At 43.1% G+C, this 26,648-nt stretch overlaps 1 protein-coding gene across 2 annotated transcripts in view; it reads left to right on the top strand.

Moving 5' to 3' along the window:
• Positions 1-7,976: 7,976 nt before the first annotated feature.
• DCAF17 (DDB1 and CUL4 associated factor 17) overlaps positions 7,977-26,648 on the top strand; it is a 66,863-nt gene continuing 48,191 nt past the window's right edge. For both annotated transcript variants that reach the window (XM_073633917.1, XM_073633916.1), the window contains exons 1-6: positions 7,977-8,101; positions 20,012-20,300; positions 21,406-21,509; positions 23,333-23,423; positions 23,871-24,007; positions 25,978-26,056. In XM_073633917.1, the coding sequence (XP_073490018.1) occupies positions 20,112-20,300; positions 21,406-21,509; positions 23,333-23,423; positions 23,871-24,007; positions 25,978-26,056 (600 nt within the window). In that variant the 5' untranslated portion in view covers positions 7,977-8,101; positions 20,012-20,111. The remainder of the gene's footprint in view (positions 8,102-20,011; positions 20,301-21,405; positions 21,510-23,332; positions 23,424-23,870; positions 24,008-25,977; positions 26,057-26,648) is intronic.

Genomic DNA, 26,648 nt, shown 5'->3' with positions numbered 1-26,648 from the left:
ACCTCATCAGTACCAATCAGTACTGCCTCATCAGTGCCCATCAGTGCAGCCTCATCAGTGCCCATCAGTGAAGGAGCAAACTTATTTATTTACAAAGTTTTGTAACAGAAACGAAGAAAACTTTTTTTTTCTTCAAAATTTTTGGTCATTTTTTATTTGTAGCGCAAAAAAAACCCCCAGAGGTGGTCAAATACCACCAAAAGAAAGCTCTTTTGTGGGGAAAAAAATTATAAAAATTTTGTTTGGGTACAGCGTCGCATTACCGCGCAATTGTCATTCAAAGTGTGATAGCGCTGAATGCTGAAAACTGGTCTAGACAGAAAGGTGTATAAGTGCCCTGTATTGGAGTGGTTAAAAATGTTTACAGGTTTCCGTTTTAGAGTTACAGAGGAGGTCTAGTGCTAGAATCATTGCTCTCGCTCTAACGATCGCGGCAATACCTCACATGAGTTGTGTCAAAAAGACCCCAGATCTCTCATTTACCTTTAAAAGCAAAAGTAAAAAAAAAAACATTTTGACTTAAAAAAAGCCAGAGAACAGGAAGTGGCGTCTGAGGTCGCTCCGGTCCTCAAAAGGCATAGAGTCGAGCGGGGGGACCTCTTACCCTCACTTCTTGTCTATCTATCAAACGGATCAGATCGCCTCCGGGCTTACCGACGGCTACGGTAAACCAGAGTCTAAAAGTGATCCCATGGCAAATCCGCCGCCAGGATCACTTTTAGCAGATGCGGAATTGCCCACAGTAAAAAATGATACCAGGGTTATGGCAGCTAACTGCTGCCATAACCCCGGTATTGAACGACAAAGTAATGATGTATATATACTGTGGGAGTGCAAAAAAACACACAAAAACATATTGCAGCTGAGCGCTCTTTTTATGTGACTGAGCTATACAAAAAGATGGCAACCACCCAGGGCTTTTTTTCAGCGGGAACGTGGGGGAACGCAGTTCCGGCACCTCCAGCACTAGGGGTCTATTGTTGCTGAGTGGGGATCTATTGTTGCTTGGGGTGGGTCTTATATTGCTGGGGGTCAGTTGTTGCTGGTAGCGATCTACTGTTGAGGGAGGGGTCTATTGTTGTTGGCTGCCGTAAAGTCTATTGATGCTGGCTGTGAGAGATCTGTTGTTGATGCCACAAGTCTATTGTTGCTTGGGGGGAATTTTGTTGCGGGTGGTCCATTGTTGATGGGGGAATCTATTGTTGCTGGGGGGGGGCTCTATTGTTACTGGCAGCAGGGGATCTATTTTAGTGCTTTTCTTGTTATTATTATCAAATTCCATAAAAATTCCATACAAATTACAAAATTAAACTTGGTTCTGTATTCTCTAAAAAAGGCAGTACTGGGAGATGGGTAGGGGGTGAAACCAAGGAATGGTGCTCGTAGGTGGGTAGGGGCGGAGAAAAGAGGTGACTCAGGAAGGGGGAGTTCCTGCACCTATTCTCTAAGAAAAAAAGCCCTGCAACCACCCCAATTTATAACTAGCCTTTGCAGTAAGATGCACATGGAAGGGCATCGCACTACACAAACAAAGATTTCCCAGCACACTTACCAGCTAGCATGCGAAAGAAACAAATTGACCCTGTCCAACAATTAACGTTAAACACAAAGGTTTTGGTTGCACACATTTGCCAATATATGTGGAAGCCGCAGTGCCTATGTCAAGGCAGCTCTGTGTACTGCGGTCCTACCTCTACATTTTTGAGAGTCTCCAAATTTGAGCATATATAGCAGAGGATTAAAGGCAGGTTTGCCTGTAGGGAGACCACTCCTCATTAAAGGCACTTTAAAGGCTTTTTTATGTGACTGGGGGATGTGTGCGGGCACGAGAATGCCTGTATGTGTGACAGGCATGCAGGGCTGGGAGGAAGGAGGGTCAAATGCAGACAGTGTGAGGGGGATTTACTAAGACTGGAGCAGCTGTGTATGGCAACCAATTAGCTTCTAGAGTTTATTGTCAAAGCTTAAGGCCCCTTTCACACGGGTGCCTCCGCCGGAAACCACTTGCTCAGCGGGGGATCGCTCCGCTGATCCCCGCTGAGCAGGCAGAGGACATGTTCGTGTCTGCTCCACTGTGCAAAGCAGACACAGACACAGTCCCACTCTCCTCTATGGGGAAATCGAATGAAAACGGACCACCTGTCCGTTTCCATCTGATGCTATCGGATCCAATCCACCAGATGGATGGAAAATAGGACCACCGCCTTTCTGTTTTTGGTGGACAGGACTGGATCAGATTCCAGCGGGTGTCAGCAGACATATGTGTCCACTGATATCCGCCACTCCATAGAGGACAATGCAGGGTCCGATCAGGTCCGCTTGAAAAACTGACAGGCGGACCTGATCCGGCAGCCCCGTGTGAAAGGGCCCTAACTGAACAAGCTGAAGTTAGAAGCTGATTGGTTACCATGCACAGCTGCCCCAGATTCTGTAGGCTCCAGTTTTAGTAAATCTCTCCATGTGTGTCCAGGGCTGCTATCCTGCCCCTACACTGAATGTGTGGATAGGGGAATCCATTTTATTTTTTTTGATCAGCTGGTTGGCTTATTATAAAAAACCCCATTAGACTTACCAGTAATGGTATTTCCCTGAATCTTCCAGGACAGCTTACTTAGAGAGATGATTGGCTCCGCCCTCTACAGGAAACACAAATCAGAAAGAGTGTAAAAGGCCCTTCCCTTGCACCTCAGTTTGTATTGAAGATAGAGAGAACCTCCACTATGTGCATAAGGAAGAAAAAACACTCCCAACTTAAGAACACCTAGGCTGTGAAGCAACTTCCAACCAAGCCCTAAAAAATGAACAAAAAGAAAGGGTGGGAATATGGATGCTGTCCTGGAAGATTCATAGAAATAGCGTTACCGGTAATGGGGGTTTTCCCCCTTCATCTTCCAGGACAACTTACTTAGAGAGGGTAAGCAAGATTGCATACCTTAGGGAGGGACCACAGCCTGTAAAACTTTCCTGATGAAGGAAAGGTCCTGGCTGGAGAGCATTTGAACTCTATAGTGTCTGATGAAGGCATGTGAAGAAGACCAAACGGCTACTTTGGATATTTGTAAATAACAAGTAAGGGGGAAGAACAGTGGGAACGGGTGGGACTTTGTATGAAGCATGCAGTCTCAGGGACACCAACTACAAATAGTACAATTACTTATATATATATATATATATATATATATATATACACACACACAATAGGACCATAATCAATAAGATAAAATAGAGAAATGATAGTGGCAATATAACCCCTGGATAGGGTCTAAGATACACCTACGCATGTATAAAGTATGCAGTCTCAGGGACAACAAACTATCAATAGTATAAATATAAATGTTTATTAAGACATCATAGGACCATAATTGATAAGGTAAAAGCAATAATTAATAGTGGTTGTATATCCCATGATTTCATATATATACACATATATATTGATTATTTACATATTAAAACAGTATTTATAATGATGGGGATGACCTCCAGACTTCCTAGTCTGCCAAGTCTGATAGGGAAGAGACCCTGGTAGTGGTGTCACAATCCCATACCACACATTAGGTATAAAGTGTATTAAGTTATAATATATAGGACCAGACACGGCTTCAATTAGCTCATATGTAGATCCAGATACAGCTTCAATTAGCTCGACGCGTTTTATCATTTGGTATTCCCACTCATCAGGAGCAAAGCACATGATAATAATCTAGAACAAGATAGATAGTTATTCAATAATTGACATATAACAGATGAAATTACATACATACAGTGGGGCAAAAAAGTATTTAGCCAGCCACCAATTGTGCAAGTTCTCCCACTTAAAAAGATGAGAGAGGCCTGTAATTGTCATCATAGGTATCCCTCAACTATGAGAGACAAAATGTGGAAAACAAATCCAGACAATCACATTGTCTGATTTTTGAAAGAATTTATTTGCAAATTATGGTGGAAAATAAGTATTTGGTCACCTACAAACAAGCAAGATTTCTGGCTCTCACAGACCTGTATCTTCTTCTTTAAGAGGCTCATCTGTCCTCCACTCATTACCTGTATTAATGGCACCTGTTTTAACTTGTTATCAGCAAAAAATACACCTGTCCACAACCTCAAATGGTCACACTCCAAACTCCATTATGGTGCAGACCAAAGAGCTGTCAAGGACACCAGAAACAAAATAATAGACCTGCACCAGGCTGGGAAGACTGAATCTGCAATAGGCAAGCAGCTTGGTGTGAAGAAATCAACTGTGGGAGCAATAATTAGAAAATGGAAGACATACAAGACCACTGATAATTTCCTTCGATCTGGGGCTCCACGCAAGATCTCACCCCGTGGGGTCAAAATGATCACAAGAATGGTGAGCAAAAATCCCAGAACCACACGGGGGGACCTAGTGAATGACCTGCCAAGAGCTGGGACCAACGTAACAAAGGCTACCATTAGTAACACACTACGCCGCTAGGGACTCAGATCCTACCGGGACAGACGTGTCCCCCTGCTTAAGCCAGTACATGTCCGGGCCTGTCTGAGGATTGCTAGAGAGCATTTGGATGATCCAGAAGAGGACTGGGAGAATTTCAAATGGTCAGATGAAACCAAAGTAGAACTGTTTGGTAGAAACACAACTCATCGTGTTTGGAGGGGAGAGAATGCTGAGTTGCAACCAAAGAACACCATACCTACTGTGAAGCATGGGGTGGCAACATCATGCTTTGGGGCTGTTTCTCTGCAAAGGGAACAGGACGACTGATCCGTGTACATGAAAGAATGAATGGGGCCATGTATCGTGAGATTTTGAGTGCAAACCTCCTCTCATCAGCAAGGGCATTGAAGATGAAACGTGGCTGGGTCTTTCAGCATGACAATGATCCCAAAAACACCGCCCGGGCAATGAAGGAGTGGCTTCGTCAGAAGCATTTCAAGGTCCTGGAGTGGCCTAGCCAGTCTCCAGATCTCAACCCCATAGAAAACCTTTGGAGGGAGTTAAAAGTCCATGTTGCTCAGCGACAGCCCCAAAACATCACTGCTCTAGAGGAGATCTGCATGGAGGAATGGGCCAACATACCAGCAACAGTGTGTGACAACCTTGTGAAGACTTACAGAAAACGTTTGACCTCTGTCATTGCCAACAAAGGATATATAACAAAGTATTGAGATGAACTTTTGATATTGACCAAATACTTATTTTCCACCATAATTTGCAAATAAATTCTTTCAAAAATCAGACAATGTAATTGTCTGGATTTGTTTCCACATTTTGTCTCTCATAGTTGAGGTATACCTATGATGACAATTACAGGCCTCTCCCATCTTTTTATATGGGAGAACTTGCACAATTGGTGGCTGACTAAATACTTTTTTGCCCCACTGTATTGGTATGGGACCAGTCATATAGTAGTACTTACAGACAGGTCTGCTGTGTATAGGAGGCATGGTGAGGTGCTGGATATTGGGGGCCCACCGGTAATGTCAGGCACGGGAACTGAGGGAGCATATAGAGAGAGGTGACCCAAATCCAAAACCCCACCCACGGTGGACAGGCATCCATGGACACCGGATCCATGTAGGGCTGAAAATAAGTGTAAATAATAATGTGCCATTGAGAATAGTGTCAACAGTGACAATGATAATAATTGTATAGAAAGTATATCATAGTATAAAGGTGAAAATAGCAATGGAGATAAGGAATTGGTAGTTGACTGGTAAACATGGTAGAATCTGGGTAGTAAGGGATTGGGAAGTGAGTGGGTAACAATGAATAATTATAGTAGCATGTAGGGGGGGAGGAAAAGGAATAAATAAAATCTACTGGTAGCACCCAAATAACAATGGAGATAAGAGGTTGGATATTTCTTCCCATGAAGCTCCTGCTCGTTCTACCCATGAAGTAGCTAATGATCTGGTAGAATGGGCTCTGATTTTTTTCAGGAGGGGCCTGATTGGAAAATCTGTATGCCCAGAGAATAGTGTCTGGAATCAATCTAGCAATATAAGTTCTGGATGCTTTAGTACCCTTCTTGGGACCACTAAATAAAATCAAATGCTGAGAAGAACCCCTGAATTCTCTAGTGATTTTCAAATGGAAAACATTTGACACTTCTGACATCTAGAAAGCTAAACCTTTCTTCTTCCCTATTTTTGGGGGAGAACTGCAAAAACTAGGTAGAATCACTACTTGTGACCTGTGAAAAGAGGTAGAGACTTTTAGGCAGGTATAGGGTATCTGGCTTTATAATAACCCTGTCCTCCAGGACTCTCAAAAAGGGGTCTTTACAGGAGAGAGTTTCCAGATCCAAGATCCTTCTACCTGAAGTTACAGTTAACAGAAGAGGGATCTTTAATGTAAACCACTTTAATGTAGCTCCCTCTAGTGGCTCAAAAGGTTCCTTGGTAAGTGTGTTGAGGACTAAGGATAAGTCCCAGGGGGCCACTTGTTTGGTTGACCTCGGTGTGGATCTAGATCTTGCCAAGAGTAATCTCTTAATCAAGGGGTATTCAGCAAGCCTATTAAAGAAAACTGACAGGGCAGCAACTTGTACTAGCAGGGTCCAAATTGACAAAGCTTTGTCAACGCCACTTTGGAGGAAATCCAGGACAGAAGGCAGAGAAAAAAAATCACTCCCTCTCCTCCTCTGCCAGGACCTAAAGGTCTTCCAAATTTTCCGTAAATTTTCCTAGTGACTAATTTACGACTACTTAGTATAGTGTTGACAACCTTTTTCGTACAACGCTTCAGTTGTAAAGTTGTAAGATGCGCCGTTCAGCATCCAGGCCGTCAAATGGTAAATCCGAGGGCCTGGATGGTAAAACCGGTAAAAAAAAAAAAAATTTACAGGGTTCCCTGCTTAGAGTTACAGAGGAGTACTAGAATTATTGCTCTCGCCCTAACAATCCCGTGGATACCTCACATGTGTGGTTTGAACACCGACTTTCGTATGCGTTCGCTTCTTCAGACGAGCATGGAGGGATGGGCGCTTTACATTTTTTTTTCTTATTTATTTTACTTTTTTTTTTTTTTTTTTACACTGTCCCTTTATTTTTTATTTATAACTGTTATTCCTATTACAAGAAATGTAATAGAAATAAGCATGACGGGTCCTTTTTATTGAGAGATCTGGGGTCAAAAAGACCCCCAGATCTCGCATTTACCTTTAAAAGCAAAAAAATAAAATAAAATTACATTTTGACTTTAAGAAAAAAAAAACTCCCGTTTATCTGCCCCGATACCGGAAGTGACATCAGAAGTCGCTCCTGTCCGCCAAGGGAATAGAGCCGAGTGGGGGGCCATCTTGCCCTCACTTGACTTCCTGCCTAGCCATCTGATGGACTGGATCATTGCCGAATTAACTTACTGCTCCAGTAAAAGGGGGAAACGTCTGGTAAGCGCCCGGAGGAGGTGACTCCTCTCCCGCTGCCCATAAAAATTATCCCGTGGTGAATCTGCCGACGGGATCACTTTTAGCAGATGTCAAATCACCCACAGAAAAAAAAAAATGATATTCTGTTGTAGAAGCAAACTCTTTATTTTCAATATGAGATTAGCATGCAAAAAAAAAAAAAACAGAGGATCATTCTTCCGATAATCTCATTGTGAGTACCAGGCAGTGAATTGCGCCCTCTGTCAGGTTGTAGTAATCGTCCATACTTTATTGCTGGTCTGTTCATAGATGCCGTCACAATGTTTTATATGGAATACGTTTAAAATTAGTGACTTTCCCTGGAAAAGTGCAGCTCCATGCAGTCAGGTGATCACACCTGTATATAACAATCACTTGCATAGCAGAGCTGTGCAGTACAGAGTGTATGGCTACTGTATACAGTTTATCACATGAATAAACCCACACAGGAAATATAGAGAGTCAACAGAACTTCGTCAAACTGACAGCATAACAATCAAACCGGAAGCGTGCTTCTTTCTATCACTCCGAAGTTAAAGTAGTCCGCAATGCATGCCGGGTACTGTAGTTTTTCAGGCCGCTCATTCAGGGTGGCAGCCTTTCAGAAGACTTCATTTCCCATGAGCAGCAGGGGCTTAACCCGGAACTGGAAGATTGTTGTGTGTTTTCAGTGCTGCTGCTGGAATCGTTCCCAGTGCTGTGTATAGAAGGTGAGTGTGACTGCATAAGTTATGTGTACAGCAGGCTCTGTATTATTATGTCTAGTGGCCTTATTTAATACATTGTTGAAAGATGGGGCTGAGACTTCAGCCTGTCCATCCTGACATATAATGCAATGTTACAGCATCATGTTTTATCTGTGCAAGATGGTATAGTTTTTCCTATACTTCTAAATGGCCATTCCATGCTGAGCTGCACCTTCAGGCCTTCTGTTTTTGCTCTCTGTTTACTTCTGTCTCTCATTTACAAAATGTCAGTATTTTCTGAAATACTTTACAGAGAGGAAGGCCTCATGCACACCAGACGTTTTGCTGTCTCTCCTAGACGCCTTTCCTCATGGCAGTGGTCTTTTGGCAGAAAAAAAATGCCCGACGCTTGTAAACGCATCGAGCACTTGGGCATGAATTCATTTTATTGGCCAAAATATTACATTATTCTGGCTATTAAAATGAATTAATGCTCAAGTGGTAAACGCGCCTAGCATTAATGCGTGTTTAGACATGTTTACGGGTGCGTGTGTGTGCACGTCGGGGCATGGGGCTGCACAAATGAGTGGCTCGATAGAACCCTGCTGGGCAAAGGAGCTACCTTTAAAACAGGAAGATGGGGGCAGCAATAATGGGACCAGCCAAACAAGGAAGAAAATAAAGTTTTACAGGTGTGAAAAGCGGCGCCCCATGTAAAAGACCTGCATTGCTGAAATCTTTAAGCAAAGAATTAAGGTTTAAAATACCGTAACTTCAATCTTTCCATAAATGTTTTCCTTTCCTGGTGCCTATACATGGCAGCATACGTGTCGTTAGTGCTCTGCCCTCACTTATATGCTGCTATTAAAGTGAATCTCCACCCATATGGGGAAGCTCCACTTGTTCGCACCCAACCCCCCCCCCCCCCCCCTCCTTTGCCATATTTGGCACTTTTTTTTTTTTTGGTGAGGGGACATGGTTTTGACAGGAACCCGCTCCCACTTCTGGGTAATATTGCCACCCAGCGATCTATGACATTTCCAGCCCCTCCTCCCGCTGCTTTCTGGATCACCCAGAGGTCCCAGAAGTTGGCGGGACCATTCAGAAAGCGCAGCGCGACTCGCGCATGCACATTAGGAAACGAGCTGTGAAGCCGTGAAACTTCACTTCCTGTTTCCCTTACTACAGATACTGCCGCCTGCACCCGAAGCCGATTGACGAATCGGCTAGGGGTACCGACATCACGGCATTCCTGGACTGGTAAGTGTCCTTATAGTAGTAGTGTCCTATAGTATTTGTAGCTGCTGACTTTTTTATTTTATTTTTTTTTTTTTTTTACAGACTGGAACTCCTCTTTAACTAATTTTATTGGCCATATTAATTATTTATTCTGGCCATTAAAATGAATTAATGCTCAAGTGCTAAATGCTCCTAGCATTATCATGTGTTTAGACATATTTACAGGTGCATATGTGTGTGCGCATGTCGGTGCAGGCATTTTCCCCACATGGGGCTGTAGTCTTTTGACATGCACAAAAGAGTGGCTCGATAGACCCCTGCTAGGCAAAGGAGCTAACCCTTGGGGCAGCAATAATAGGATTTTTATAACAGCTTACCTGTAAAATCCTTTTCTTGGAGTACATCACAGGACACAGAGCACCATAGTAATAACTGTGGGTTATAGGCCACCTTCAGGTGATGGACACTGGCACACCCAAGACTGGAAGTTTCCTCCCTATATAACCCTTCCTATACCAGGAGTACCTCAGTTTTTGTAGCAAATGGAAAATTGTTCCTCTTGCAAGGTATACCATGGACCTGTTTAGGTCTATACCCTAATAAACACCTAAATTTCATCTAAACTCACACTCCTCATACTCCTTATTACTTTTGAGTAGGTTCTTCTTTTAAAGTCCCGCAAGAGGAACAATTTTCCATTTGCCTAGACACATTTGGGATGTGGGTTTATCCTACTGTCTAGACCAACTTAGCACCACCCTTATCTTGTTACAGTTTTTGTAGCAAAGAAATATACATATATCCCAAAAGAGGGGAGGGACCTCTGTGTCCCGTGATGTACTCCAAGAAAAGGATTTTACAGGTAAGCTGTTATAAAAATCCTATTTTCCCAAGGCGTCTTTCAGGACAGCACCTGAGATAGTGACTCCTCCCACCGGACCATAGGAAACACCTTCTTCCTCCAGAACTTATACCTCAGTTTTTGTGTTTCCTCCGGCCCGGAGGGAACACCTATGGGAGTGGAGTCAAGATCTCTTGGGTGCTCCTGAGAGACAGGGCTTCCTTCTCTTTTTTCCTCCGCTAGAGACCCACTGTCCTCCCGTCCTACCCAGGCATCTTCAGCAGTAGTAATCGGGCTCCTCTTCCCCTCCTGGTGCTTAGTGAGAGCAGTAGATTCGGTGACCCGCACAGTCTTAGGAAGCGGTGGCGCGAGTGCGTCGCCACCATGTTTTCCTGCGGCCGCGCCGGAAGTGACAGAGCGGGTCACCGGGACGGCGAAAACGTCATTTCCGCTGTGGACACAGGGGGGAGGAGGTCCGGTGCAGAGGCACTATGGGAGTCCGGAAGCGGCGGGTGAAGCCACGACTGGAAAGCTGCATGCCTGCTATGGAAAAGTTGGCATATGCAGCAGTGGGGACAGGCACAGGCACCAGCAAGGCTCAGGTAGGAGGCAGCGGTTAAAGTCTGCCTTTTTCTCTTGCCTGTGTTTGTGGTTTTGGTCTCTCTCCTTTTTTCTTCTCCTTAGTGGCAAGGGGCCTGTCTGGGCACTAGAGGCTGACTGGTTTCTTCTTAGTGCACCTGTGTGGTGGTCCTTTTTAAAGCAGAGACTGGGTCTCACTAAAAGGTCCCCTGGTTTTTTGTCCCCTTTTGTTTTTCAGGCTAAAAGCTCTGACCCAAAAAAGAAATGTCCTTCTTGCAAGGCCAAAATGTGAGACAATTGGAAAAAAGCCCTGTGCAGGGCTTGCATTACTTCTTTAGTCAAGGAGGAATCAGCTTCTGTTTGTGATGACCTGGTTGCCTTTGTAAAGAAGGAACTATATGCCACGATTCAAACTTTTCATGACTCTTTAGTTAATCCAGCTGCTAGTCAGCAATCCACTTCAGAGTCTTCCCAGGGTTCCCTTTCTATCCCGTGGTGGAAGCTCTACCTGAAGACCCTTCAAGCAGGGAAGAGCAGTCCCCTGCTCCTTCCGTTAAAGACTCGGAAGAGGAGGCTGAGGTGGCCCCCCTCCAAATTTAAGCTATCCCTAGTAGAGGTAGATGGGCTCCTTAAAGCTATTCATGTTACGCTTGGCTTAAGTGAAGAAAGGAAGGAATTATCTCTTCATGACCGCATGTATGCAGGGTTAAACGAGTCTAAGGGACGGACTTTCGTGGTCCATTCGGTAATTTCTGAAGCCATTACAAAAGAATGGCAGGATCCAGAGAGAAAACCTTTTTTTCCAAAGCCCACAAAAGGTGCAAGACCAATTCCTTTATTGCGCTGATCTTTGCCTGGGGCAAAAACACCCTTCTCTGGTTTGTGTCTGATCAGACTTAGGTGCTCCAGCCTTTTTAGTTGTTTTAAGATAGATTTTTCTAGGTTGAAAATCCAACCTAGGCATTCCAGATATTTGACCGTGCTGACCACGTATTTTTCCAAGCGGGCTACCGTCCGATCTACCAGCAGCAGGTCGTCCAGGTATGCCATGACTGGTATGCCATGACTGTTATACCCTGCGCCCTTAGTCTGGCTAAAGATGGGGCCAAAACCTTTGTAAATACCCGGGGTGCAGTAGCTAGACTGAAGGGCAAAGCTACAAACTGAAAATGGTGCAGTTCTACTTCGAATCGCAGATACTTCTGGTGAGCAGGAAAAATAGGCACATCCAGGTATGCATCCTTGATGTCGATTGACGCCAGAAGTTCTCCTCCTTGTGGGATGGAAACTACTGACCTGATTGATTCCTTGCGAAAGGAGCCGCCACTCGGGAACCGATGCAGATCCTTGAGATCTAGAATCGGTCTGGCATCCCCATTTGGTTTGGGCACCGTGAAGAGGTTTGATTAAAACCCCAAACCTTGCTCCTCTGCAGGAATTTCCATGATCACCCCTTGAGACATCAACCGATCTAATGCTAGAAACAGAAACTCCTTCTCTGGATCTTTGGGGACGCTCGACCTCAGAAAACGAGGTGATGGGAATTCTCGGAACTCTAGTTTGTAACCTAGGGTTATTGTGGAGATGACCCATCTGTCCTGAATCTTTTCCTGCCAAACTTCTGAAAACAGCAGAAGCCTTCCCCCCACCCGAGCGAGCGGGGGCGCCCCTTCATAAGGAGATCTTGGAATTCTGTTTTGTAGGCTTCCGCCCCCAGGACTTCTTTTGGCCTGGGCTTGACGTTGTGGTTTACCTCTTGAACCTGACAGCGGGGGGCCATTGCGACTGCCTAGAGGCTGATGCCCCTGGCCCTGGAGAAGAGGCTCGTTTAAAGGAGGGACGTTTACTCCTGTATTTGACAGGTAAAAGGGTACTTTTCCCACTTGAAATCTTTTGGGTGTATTTATCCAAATCATCCCCAAACAGCCGTTCCCCATGAAAAGGAAACCAAGCCAGGAGCTTTTTGCATGGATCTTCGGCAGACCAATTTTTCAACCACAGGATCCTACGCATATGCACTAGCAAGAGCGTAAGGCGAGACGCCTGATGAATAGAATCCTTAATTGCATCAATTGCAAAACATAATGCCCTTGGTAGCTTGGCTAAGTCCTGGGCCTGCTGGACAGGGATCTCTTTGAGAACCTGTTTAAACTGGTCTTTTAGGGATTGACAAATGCCTATTGCAGCAACTGCAGGTTGAGTCACTGCACCTGCCAAGGAAAAAGAGGTTTTCAGTAAAAATTCCAATCTCTTATCTGTTGGATCTCTAAACATTTGAGCATTGTCTACTGGACAAGTTAAACTTTTATTCACACAGGATATAGCAGCATCAACTGCTTGTATACTCCATTTTTTGGTGAATTTCTCCTCCATAGGATAAAGTGCTGAAATCTTTTTTGGAGGGAGATAATGCTTATCTGGGTGCTCCCATTCAGCATATAAAATTAATAGATGCATAGGAAAGGCATGCAGAGCCTGAGGGGGTTTTAGAGACCCCAAAGAAGTAACGGACCTTTCAGCTGACTCAGTTAGGGGCAGCTTGAATGCAGAGCGGACCATTTCTGTAAGGAATTGCACCAGCAATTTCTCAGAATGTGAGGCTGAAAAGGGTTCTTCCACAGTGGTTTCCTCAGAAGAGGAATCGCTAGTCTGTCCCTCTTCCTGATTCCCTAAGGGTAACTCATCCCTCTCTGCCCACTGCTCCCTTGTTAGAGGGGCGGGGGAGGGGGATCCTTTCGCGTTTTCTCCCACTTTGGGTAGAAGATGCGATTAAAGCAGCAAACCTTTCTTCTAACCCCACCAGGGCTGAGGATAAAATGTCCTCAGTTACATAGACAGGGGCTGAAATGTTGGAAACAGCTGCAACACCTAATGGTCCCAATGGCTCACCCTGACCAGCCACTTCTAGTCCTTTAGGCTAAGATTGCATTGCAGAGGCGTAATTAGGGTCCTCAGTGCCCGAAGGTGATGCCCTTTGTCCCCTTTTGGAGGTGTTTGCACCCCCCTTCCTGGAAGGCATAATCCTAAGCACAAAAGCGGAGGTACTAAAAGTAACAAACGCACCACCTGCTGAGCTATAGTCCAGCGAATATGCTGCTATTAAAGTGGAGTTCCACACAAAAATGGAACTTCCGCTTTTCGGAACCCTCCCCACCTCCGGTGTCACATTTGGCACCTTTCAGGGGGGAGGGAGGTGCAGATACCTGTCTAAGACAGGTATTTGCACCCACTTCCGGCATAGACTCCCATGGGAGTCTATGCCTCTTCCCGTCCCGACCGCGCTGTCTGCTGGGAACACACAGCTCCCAGGAGAGAGCGGGGACCACTAGGGATGCGCAGCGCGACTCGCGCATGCGCAGTAGGGAACCGGGAAGTGAAGCCGCAACGCTTCACTTCCTGATTCCCTCACCTAGGATGGCGGCGGCAGCTGGACCCTGGGACAGGTAAGTGGCCATGTATTAAAAGTCAGCAGCTGCAGTATTTGTAGCTGCTGGCTTTTAATATTTTTTTTTTTGGCGGTGTGGGTGAACCCCCGCTTTAAAGCTCAGCCTGATGCTGAGTAAATGTGTCCTGGGAATGCCTGAATGCACCAGCCTTACATGATCTTACTGCTCCTGTGTCCATTCAGCCAGCTGCACTGTATGCTTAGAGACTGATTTATGGGCTCAGCAGCCTTGCGCCGTGTGTTTCAGGTGGACACTGGGTCACATACACGACGCAGCGGTAAGCCACGCCCCTTTCCCTCCCCCAACACGCCCATCTCTTTCATTTAAAGAAATGTGTTTCCCGCGGGCGCCGTTCGGATCTGCTGATCAGCAGATCCAGTGTGGGGAGGGGGGGGGGGGGGAAGAGAGAGAAAAACGGGGAGCTGCCTTGACCCCCACGGGGGGGGGGGGGGGGGGGCGGCGGTGAGTCTGCATAACTCTAGAGAGTACACACCCCACTGCACGCTGCACTTTGCTTTTCTTTACATATCAGCAAGTTCACTTTTAGTGCATCCCACGCCTCCATAAGGCTAGCTTTATACTCATCCAGATTGGGAGTGTCACAGCACGATTTTTAAATTACTTTTGGATCAGCGCAGCACCACATTTTATATCTAGTCTATTGTCTTAATAGGGGGTAGTTAGGACCCTAGTCGGTGCAAGCAGCTTTTCCCGTGTCATTTCATTATTTCTTACATGGTAGCGTGAATAAACACTCTAGATTCTATAACACACATAGTTATTACTATGGTGCTCTGTGTCCCGTGATGTACGATAAAGAAAATGGGACCAACCAAAAAAGGAAGAAAATAACGTTTTAAAAGGGTGAGAAAGCAGCATCCCATGTAAATGTAGACCTGCACTGCTGAAATCTTTACAAAAGAATTAAGGTTTAAAATACCGTAACTTCAATCTTTCAATAATTTTCCTTTCCTGGTGCCTATACATGGCAGCATACATGTGGTTGGCGCTCTGCCCTCACTTGTATGCTGCTATTAAGACACCAGGAAAGACACACACACACATACACAGAATAATCTGGTCTTTACACTTACCAGTTTTGGGATTCTGGGATGAATCCATACCACCCAGAATAAACTTCAGAGAACCAAACCTTGCACTCCAGTTTCTGTAAACTACTTTGGCATATACTGGCATCATTTAAATGACAAAAAAATAAGTAAACAGAGCAGTGATGCAGAGATTAATAAATTAATAAAATGGACTTGTCCTCAGAAAGTGAAACTTTGATATATCATAGAGAACATTGAGAAATATTAGCAGCACAGTGAAGGATTTCTGGTTTTGTCCTACAATCTTCCTGAAAAATAGCAGTGTACTTCATGTGCCTAGGCACTCCTGTATGTTGAGATTGAGGCACTGCTGCCTTTGACTGCTAATGTCTTGAGATTTGGTAATGTCACCACTCACTGTTATCCTTGCTGGAGAGGAAGAGTACCAGAGGTCTTGTAGTGGCAGCATCTCACTGCTTCTGCTTGCTTCATTCTGTTGAGTTGTGCTTTCTGAACTTCTCCTGCTACTTCTTGAATATTACCTCATCCATCACCATATCACCAGCCATTAGGGGGAAATTCTGACGTGTGGAAGCAAATCCCTGCCTGTACCAAGATAGCTGCCAACACACAGAGACACGGTGCAGAATATAGCATTAGGAACAGGTAGAGCTGCACGATTAATAGTAGGGCTGTTACTGATTAAATTTTTCGTGTTTGATTAATCGATTTTTTTAATTTTCTAATTTTTTTTTTTTTGAATCGATTAATTGACGAATTTCGATTAATTATAAGGCACGTACAGATCATGGATAAATCTATGTAAAAAATGGGTTTTGTGCAGTATGGCATAGAATGAGAATAGGATGGATTTGCTCATATTGTCCATCTGAAGGAGAACTTATTTTAAATTTCAGTCATTTTTCTGCAGTATTTGTATTTCATTGAACCTGATGAATAATGCAGTTTTTATGACTGAGTATTCCTCCACTGGTACACCGCTGTTTTAGCTCCCCAGTTCTCAGCAGTCCGGGAAGACCGAACCCCCTGGTTGGTGTGTCAACCGGAAGCGAGGTCGGTGGAGCACAACACGCACAGCGCCTGCGCCTCATCGTCTAACACTTCCTAATGGCTAGATAGCAAATAACGCCAATCACAGAAGGACAAACCTCCGTGATGACGCATCAGGCGGAAATGATGTCGGTGGAACGCAACGTCGATGTCCGTGACGTCACCGGATTTCCGACGGAACTCCCTGAAGACCCGAAAGCCGGCGGAGAGGTGAGTACCGATCAAAAGAATTTTGATCGATCAAAAAAATTAATCGATTAATTAATAGTTAATTTCCACAGTCCTAATTAATAGTCAAAGAATCAGATTGCGATTCTTCCCCCCTCGTGTTCTTAACAAAGCATTTTTCCGATTCTATGCAGCGTTCTCTGCTCACAGCTGACAGCTGTCTAAAAATAAAAATAAAAAATAAAAAACAGGCAGCCTGCCAAGTTAATGACATCATCCCTTCGACAGAGGTAAGGAGAAACATTGTAACATGTCCTCCTTTTAGAATAGATCAAAGGAATGAACTTTGGTCTGTAAATGAGGGAAGTTTAACCACTTAAAGGCTAAACCTTTTTATGACACTTGTTGTTTACAAGTTAAAATCAGTATTTTTTTGCTAGAAAATTACTTAGAACCAAATATTATATATATATATATATATATATATATATATATATATATATATATATATATATATATATATATATATATATATATATATATATTTTAGCAGAAACCCTAGAGAATAAAATGATGGATGTTGCAATATTTTATGTCACACTGTTTTAGTGCAGTGGTCTTTCAAATGCAATTTTTTGGGAAAAAACACACTTTAATGAATTAATAGAAAACTAAACAGTAAAGTTAGACCAATTTTTTTTGTATAATGTGAAATATTTTGTTATGCTGCGAGAATCGTGATCTGTATTCAAGGCAAAAAAATTGTGATTCACATTTTGGTCAGAATCGTGCAGCTCTAGGAATAGGGAACAGGTCAGCTGCAATACTGGTGATTATTAGTAGCACAGCTTCCACAGTTCAAGTTTTCTTTAATGAAGTTAATTTTGACTTTCTGGCCTCTACCAAAAACTTAAATATCAGTGTGGTCCTGAATATCAACATGTTGACAACATTACTGTGCTTGTTTTGTGGTTGACATGTTTCTAAAGTTGGCCACATACAGTTAGTTATTCTTTCACCCAGCGGACTGAATGTTAACTTTCTCAGATTCTTCCATCCACAGAAACTAGGTGGATGGAGGATCCCTGCCTCCCCTTTCCCTACTGGGGTAATTTGCACTGATCACAGTTTGATCACATGTGCCTTTGACAGAACTCAATGACATAATCGATCAGTCTCTTGGCTAATCAAAAAAATCCCCCCAAAAAACTGGGTTATCTATGGCCAGCCTTGACTTGAAAAAGTATTTATACCCCTTGAAATTTTCTACATTTTGTCATGTTACAACCAAAAACGTAAATGTATTTTATTGGGATTTTATGTGATGGACCAACACAAAGTGGCACATAATTGTGAAGTGGAAGGAAAATGCTAAATGGTTTTCACAATTTTTAAAAAATAAATATGTGAAAAGCGCGGAGTGCATTTGTATTCAGCCCCTTTACTCTGATACCCCTAACTTAAATCTAATGGAACCAATTGTTTTCAGTAAAGCACCTAATTAGTAAATTGAGTCCACCTGTGTGTAATTTAATCTCAGTATAAATAGCTGTTCTGTGAAGCCCTTGGAGGTTTGTTAGAGAATCAGTGAACAAACCACATCATAAAGGCAAAGGAACACACCAGACAGGTCAGGGATTAAGTTGTGGAGAAGTTTAAAGCAGGGTTAGGATATAAAAAAATATCCATATCCCAAGCTTTGAACATCTCACAGAGCACTGTTCAATCCATCATCCGAAAATGGAAAGAGTATGGCACAACTGCAAACCTACCAAGACATGGCCGTCCACCTAAACTGACAGGCTGGGCAAGGAGAGCATTAATTAGAGAAGTAGCCAAGAAACCCACGGTAACTCTGGAGGAGCTGCAGAGATCAACTATTAGTCACGCACTCTACAAATCTGGCCTTTATGGAAGAGTGGCAAGAAGAAAGCCATTGTTGAAAGAAAGCCATAAGAAGTCCCGTTTGCGAGAAGCCATGTGGGGGACACAGAAAACAAGTGGAAGAAGGTGCTCTGGTCAGATGAGACTGAAATTGAACTTTTTGGCCTAAAAGCAAAACGCTTTGTCTGGCGGAAAACGAACACTGCACATCACCCTGAACACACCATCCCCACCATGAAACAAGGTGGTGGCAGCATCATGTTGTGGGGATGCTTTTCTTCGGCAAGGACAGGGAAGCTGGTCAGAGTTGGGAAGATGGATGGAACCAAATACAGGGCAATCTTATGCCGCGTATACACGGTCGGAATTTCTGACAACGAATGTTCGATGGGAGCTTGTTGTTGAAAATTCTAACCGTGTGTAGGCTTCATCGGACACGTCGGAATTTCCAACAAACAAAATTTGAGATCTGGATCTCAAATTTTCCGGCAGCAAAATCTGTTGTCGGAAATTCCGATCATGTGTACAAAATTCCACTCATGCTCGGAATCAAGCAGAAGATCTGCACTGGCTATTGAACTTAATTTTTCTTGGCTCGTCGTACGTGTTGTAGGTCACCGCGTTCTTGACGTTCAGAATTTCCGACAACATTTGTGTGACCATGTGTATGCAAGACAAGTTTGAGCCAACGTCCGTCGGAAAAAAAACATGGATTTTGTTGTCGGAATGTGCGATCGTGTGTACACAGCATTAGAAGAAAACCATTTAGACCCTGCAAAAGACTTGAGACTGGGGCGGAGGTTCACCTTCCAGCAGGACATAGACCCTAAACATACAGCCAGAGCTACAATAGAATGGTTTAGATCAAAGCATATTCATGTGTTAGAATGGCCCAGTCAAGGTCCAGACCTAAATCCAGTGGCGAATCTGTGGCAAGGCTTGACAATTGCTGTTCTCAGACGCTCCCCATCCAAGCTGACAGAGCGTGAGCTATTTTGCAAAGTAGAATGGGCAAAAATTTTACTCTATAAATGTGCAAAGCTGGTAGAGACATCCCCAAAAAGACTTGCAGCTGTAATTGCAGCGAAAGGTGGTTCTACAAAGTATGGACTCGGGGGCTGAATTCAAATGCATGCCACACTTTTCAGATATTTATTTGTAAAAAATTTTGAAAAGCATGTATTTTCCTTCCACTTCACAATTATGTGCCACTTTGTGTTGGTCTATCTCATAAAATACATTTTATGTTTTTGGTTGTAACATGACAAAATGTGGAAAATTTCAAGGGGTGTGAATACTTTTTCAAGGCACTGTAGTTTGAAATTGAGCTTGGCATTGAATAGTAGGCACCATGAGGTGCTGAACATTCTTGGACTGGACCGTGCAAAAGTTTCTAATGAGTACTGGCTTTCTAAAAATGATTTGCATAGGTTTAGCCTTGAACCCCTTTTTTGACAGTGTTTGAGCCTGCCATCATATCATTAGATGACATGGATGAATGTGCGACTTTGCTTTGAATATTATAAATTAATTTAAATAGTGTTTTCGGTTTATAGTACTTAGATGCAGTGAAGATCTGCTTTAAAATCTGTGTCCTAAATTAGGTTCTTGTGCTATATGCTGCTAACATGATAATTCTTGATATTCATTACAGGCCATGTGAAGATTTGGCAATGTGGATCCACATAGGATTGTGAAATGCCTGCCTAGTTTTTAAAGTTTGCATTTGCAGGCTATCGGTGATGTAACCAGCAATGAATTCTGGCATAGGCCTAAAGCCACCCACATCTCTTCAAATTACCAGTGGAAGACTTTCTTCAAGGGCTGATGATGTGAAAAATGTCTGCGTCCTTGTCACCAGAAAGACTTTGGGCTCCTTCCCAAAGGGTGCCTACAATATCCACAGGATTAATATGAACATTTTAAGAAAAATTGTATGTCAGGTAATGTGAAAGAAACAAAGGAAATGAAAATAAAGAAACAATGAAAATAATAAGGCTTACCTGTAGGTACAGTGAATATCTCCTAAACCTGTACAGTTTAGGAGATCTTCACATTGCATGCAGCCAGTGATGTCACCAGCACATGTGCTCTGAAGGTCCGGCATACCTGTGCAGTCCCTTTAGACCTCCGTGCCGTGGTCCGTGACCCATGTGCGGGAGTGATGTGATCACGGCGCGGCCAATCAGACGGGCCAGAGGACGCAAACCCGGAAGGATAACCGGTCAAAGATGGAAACCCTGTAAGCAGTGACAGCTGCTGGAAGGCTTCGTTCTAAGGTAAGTATTTCATAATGTTCTAGTATGCAATTCATACTAGCACATTATGAAATTATCTTGCAGGGTTAAAAAAAAAAAGTGTGGTATACTACTGCTTTAAACGAAACACCAACCACCCAACTAATTTGCTATTTACTGTCCTCTAATAGTGATGGCCTCCTGCAGTGTTGGCATCCTCTGCTGAGAAATCTTTTTTCCCCACCTGTGCAGTAACTTTCCATAGACTTGAATGGGACTTTACTCCAATGGCTCAAGTATGGCATACTTTAGTGGGTAGCAGAGGATGTAAATGCTGCAAGAGGCCATTGAAGAGAGGCAAGCGGGCACTTGGGTAAGTTTTAAGTCGTCTAGAGTGTGTGACACTTTTTTCAGTATCAGGTGGGTAGGAACAGATGTGGCAATCTTGCAGCCCTATTCCTCAATATAGAGAAAAAAAATTTGTTTCATCCCACTGGTTCCTAACTAAAAATTAAGTATATGTTTTAAGCCTCACAGACATTCCTTCTAAAGTTTTCCTGAAGAGCTCTGTCAGATCTCTGCCATTAATTCTGCTGCTGATTTGTGCCGAACTAGCTATCAAAGAATGCCTATACTTGTTTTCAGCTCGCTATCACGCAGAGCCTCCAGTGATGACCGACTGCTGGACTCATCTGCTGTTAGAAGTCATTTGTGTCCCTAGTGCCTAAAAAAAATAAAAATAAATAAAAATTAAAAAAAAAAACACTTGAAAATATAGTTGATATTCACAAATTGTCTTTTCTTTCTTTAGAAAACCACAAAGTTTCGCAGAGTTTGGACAAAACATTCAAAGTCTGCCATCAACTATGTCAATGGAAGAATTTATTTTGCCAACTTTGGGTGCTGTTACAGCAGGTAATGAGTTAATTTATTGATGTGTGTAATCATATAATGCATTGTATGTACTTTGCAAGTTCAGCATTACAGTATGGCTGGGTGAGCCATGGTGCCCGGTCACCATTGTATAGGTCTACAAAGGTTATCACTGAGTGCCTGAGAGGTGACTATGTCAACCAGCGCCCTGAATTTTTCACTGTGGCATCTGTCTGACCGTAATAGAGCAGTGCATCACATACATACCAAGAGGGATCTGAGAAAAAATTCAATCAAGGTTCAGAGATGACATGTTTATTCAGTTCTAGGACATTTTTTTTTTCTTAAAGGGTAGCCACTGCACTCTATGGTAGACGTGAATGCCCAGGTGCTCACCCACAAACAAATCCATATAAATCCAAAACTGGTTTAGAGGCACTCATGGGTCTTGCAGAGGAGGAAGACAAAACAGTAGTGTTTTTATTGTCCATGTTTTGATGAAGCTCAGTCCATCTTTCTCTAGGGAGATGGACATCGAAATATTGACAATAAAAACACTGCTGTTTTTGATCCATTTCCTCGGCAACATGAATGCCTCTAAACCAGTTTTGTAGATATCTTATGTTGTTATATACACTTGCTGCTACACATGACAAAGGTTTTTTTTCATTCCTCCTAGCCTGAAAGGTCTGTGACCCTACTTTCCTAACTGCAGTTAAGGAGTAAAAACAATGATAAAGCAACTGCAAAATGATGATGTGAAAAAGCAAAGCAATAGACCTCTGACTCGCCTTTGTATTATGCAGGGAGATTCAGGAAATAAAAATAGATACATTCTGGTAACAAGTTTTATATTAAAAATAGATTAAGGCCCCTTTCACACGGGCTGTCGGATCAGGTCTGCCTGTCAGTTTTTCAGGTGGATCTGACCGGACCTTTCACTCTTCCCTATAGAGCGGCGGATGTCAGCGGTGACATATCCGCCGCTATCTGATTCAATCCTGTCTGCAAAATCCAGATGGATGGTGGTCCTATTTTTCCATCTGTCTGGCGGACAGGATCGGATGAAAACAGACAGGCAGTCCGTTTTTTACCCTATTTCCCCATAGAGGAGAGCGGGACTGGGTCTGTCTCTGCTCTTCACAGTGAGCGGACATGGACCTGTCATCCACCTGCTCAGCGGGGATCAGCGTTCCGATCCCCTGCTGAGCAAGCAGAGTCCGTCAGGTGGAGGCGCCCGTGCGAAAGGGGCCTTAAGTTTTTTTTTTTTTTTTTTTTTTTTTTTTTCTTTAACACATATTTGAAGATGGTGAAGTTCATCCTTTTAACTGTGGGTTAGTATACCTTTTTTGAAAAAAGTTAAACTAACGCCATAGACCTTTCACATCCACCCTAGTTCGCACGATACTTGGTGCTCAGTGTGTGCTGAACTGTCACTGCCGACACAGCCAGTTTTTTGGAAATCCCCACTCTTCTCCCTCTTATTAAAGCGCTTCCAGGATGAATCACAGATTCTCTATGCTGTTACTGACCCATCAGAATCTCTTTGATCCATCCCAGTAGCCCTGCAGAGAGAAATATGAGTAGAGCGGGGTTTTCAAATCCCCCAGACTGATGCACCAGCTGCATGGGCACTGACAGCTCCTCATCCACTGAGGGAAGTAGATGGTGTTCTGAAAAGGTGAACTTAAACTTTAAAGCAACCAATCAAATTTTAACCTAGCAAAGTAAAAGGTAGTTTCTGGTTGGTTGTTATTGCTCACTTTGGCTATTGTTTGTTTTTTGGGGTTATTAAATAAGACCTGCCTGAGTCAAAAAAATGCAAAATAGAGTGGTAATTATTAAGTATTTATCGTTTTATGCAGTATTTCTTCAAAACCACAGCAACTTTATGAAATGCCCAGATGTCTAAAATCAGAGAAGATTGAAGATGCAATGTTATGTGAAGGTTCATTGGTAAGTACCTTGTAGTAGCAAGGGAAAGGTTCACTTTAAGGCTGGGTTCACACTGATGCGAATTGGATGCAGGTTTTCCCCACACCAAATTCGCATGGCAGGAGAGTGTGACGGGCTCTCAATAGAGCCTGTTCACACATCTCTGGGGCAGCTGTGGAGCAGATTGCACAAGGGTTCAGTGCATCTTTGGCTCCGTTTCAGGCAAAAATGTGGGCCTGATTCGTCCATAAAATGGAGAACAGGGACACACCGGACCCCTACTTTGAGCCGCATCCGCACACAGTGTGAACCCAGCCTCAAATAACAATGTGCACGTCTAGGTTTGGTTCTACTTTAAGTCTACATCTACAGGATAATCCCTGCTTTGGTTTATGATTTTCATGTCAACTATATTACTCTGATCACTGAAAAATCTGGATGACTATATAAATATTTTTTATTGCTCAGGGGGAGGCTCTTCCTCATCCATCAGACTATACCTCCTCGTTGCTTGCCATAACTGGTCACAACTGGCTGTTGCGTATTGCTGCTGACACCGGGGAGACATTGCAGAAGGTCTACCTTGGGTCATACAGAAAATTCAGGTAATGTCTGCTAAAATCCGATGCATAATCCAGTAACTAAACTATCAACTGGGAAATCCATTTTACAGAACGTGTAGTCTGATTCCAGCTGTTATATGGCATATTAGGCTACCAAGTCACAAAATTGCAATTATCGGCAATTAGAGGTCATAGCAGAACTACTGACACTTCTTTTGTGTGCGTGTGTTTTTTGTTTTAATTTCAGGTATGTATAGAAAAGCTGCTTCTTCCGAGGTGTATTCTATTGCCCAATCGCTGCTGTGTTTTTTTCGTATAATTACATTTGTTTGTGTCGGATACTACAGTTCCTGCTGTAGTTTTGGTATGCTGCTAATATGAGAGCTGTGAATCACTGTGGCTTTGGCTATTCACATAACTCCTTGTGTTTGGTAAATGGTTCACAGAATACAAGGTTTTCTGTGAATGGACAGGGAGAGGAGGCACAAATAAACATCACTAGCTTGCTAATTTGCAATAGATTGTATAGTGACAACTGGGTAATAGCGTACACCTCAGAAGAGGTAACTTCTCTATACACACCTGAAATAAAATGTGCCTGGCATAAATGCATTGAAAAGTCTTCACTTCAGGCATTTATTTGTTTTCCAGCAAACTTAAAGTGGACCTTCAGTCCTTTCTTCAACTTTCCATCTTTTAAAACTTCTGCCTTTGTTTTAACTTTGGATAGTATAAAAAAAATCTGCCAGTAAATACCTTATGCAGCCCACTTCCTTTTTCTTGTCTGGTAAAAAGCCTAGGCTTATGACATCATGCACATATCTCTCTCTCTCTCTCTCTCTCTCTCTCTCTCTCTCTCTCTCTCTCTCTCTCTCTCTCTCTCTCTCTCTCTCTCTCTCTCTCTCTCTCTCGAGAGAGAGAGAGAGAGAGAGAGAGAGAGAGAGAGAGAGAGAGAGAGAGAGGGGATAAGTCATGAGGGCCAATCAGAGCTGGAGGTGTCCCTCTGTGTGTCTGTGTAAATCCAGGAAGTGAACAGGCAGCAGCTTCAGCTGCCCACAGTTAAAATGGTTGCAACCGGACTTGGTTGAGGGAGATTTCTGCAGCATATTTGGCAAGTACAGAATCACTTGTATAAAAGAATATGCAAAGTGGTTGGAGGGAAGCTTCAGAGTGGTAAATATGTTTTTGTTTTTTTTATGTGAGCAGACTGCAGTTCCTCTTTAAATGTAATGAAGATGTCGTCTGTTCCAGGGACAGCTCTCTGAGATGGGAAATCTACCTCACTATGGTAGATTTCCTCTTAACTTCTTGATGTGTTACTGGGGCAGGAAGTCAAGGGAAGTTTCCTTAATGGTACAGAAGAGCAAAAAATAAACTGGCAGGGTGTTCTCTACACTGTCCACACCAAAAAAGTTTTGGCTATACATACACTTTGAGTAATCAAGAATATGCACATCAGTCCTGGAGTATGCACCTTAAAAAAACAAGTTGACAATGACAACTTATTTATATTTACAGTATATGAATTTGTTGTCCAATGAGCAGGATGTAAACAACAAGGTAGCTGCAGGAGAAAAAAAAAGGAGTGTCACCTACTGCAGCAGATATGTGTACATCACAAAACTGGTTAAACAGAATTATAAATCTTTGGCAGTTAGAACAAAAAATGTAGGTATGTCAAATATTTTATAGGAGATTTCAAATATCTAAAGGGGGGGGAACATTGCTTGGCACTGGTTGTTTATCTCATGACTCTTTGTGTATCGCAATGAGCTTGGGCGTCTTCTGAACTACAGATATCTTGTACTCCAATAAGCTGTGAGTGGGACATTTCCTGCCTGCAGTTTACATGAGCTGTGGAGCGGGGAATGACCCAGTCCGCAGCGCATTGGAGTACAAAATAGCAGACGTTTGGAGTTCAGGTTAGAAATGAGTTCGGAAGACACTCAAGCTCAGCTCTAGCTTCAAAAAGCTATACACATACATCTTATAACTCTAATTTTTTACAACAGGTATATTACCTGGGATGTTCCACAGGAGACTTTAGTGGTCAAATCTATCCAAAAGAGTGGTGTATCTGAAGACCAACAGGTGTGTGTTTTAACAAATTTTGTGTACGACACAAAAGAGAAACAAAAATGCTTGTAGGGGTATACGGAAACTACAGTAGTTTCAAAGTGACTTAAAAAAAAAAAAAAAAAAATATATATATATATTATAGGAACTTATAATTTTTTTTTAAACTTCCCTCAGTTGAATGACAACACTTTTGCACTCCCTAAATTCTCCATAATCCCAGTATGTATCCGCCCTATTTCAGAGCCTACACTACAGCATAACACCATGCCATATGCTACAACATGGCCTGAATCTTACAAGTACCCACAGCCTCCCTTCTTCTTTGGAACGCTTTTCTTGCCTGCACACAACTACCCTCTGCCGCCCCTGCGGTCTATTGCAAAACAACCCACCCAAATGGCTTCCTACTGACCCTCCCACATGAAACACCCATATTTCTGGAACAAAAAGAATGCTGGGAAATGTAGTTTTCTAATTTTTGTTTTATATGTGTTCCAGAACACAAAATTAATTGCAAGATATCGCTTTCTATTTCTGCAGCATGCCCTTTAACCACCTCAATACAGGGCACTTACACCCCCTTGCTGCCCAAGCCAATTTTCAG

Source organism: Aquarana catesbeiana, linkage group LG06 (assembly GCF_042186555.1).
Source record: "Aquarana catesbeiana isolate 2022-GZ linkage group LG06, ASM4218655v1, whole genome shotgun sequence".
Lineage (NCBI taxonomy): Eukaryota > Metazoa > Chordata > Amphibia > Anura > Ranidae > Aquarana > Aquarana catesbeiana.
This window is presented reverse-complemented; position numbering and strand designations above follow the sequence as displayed.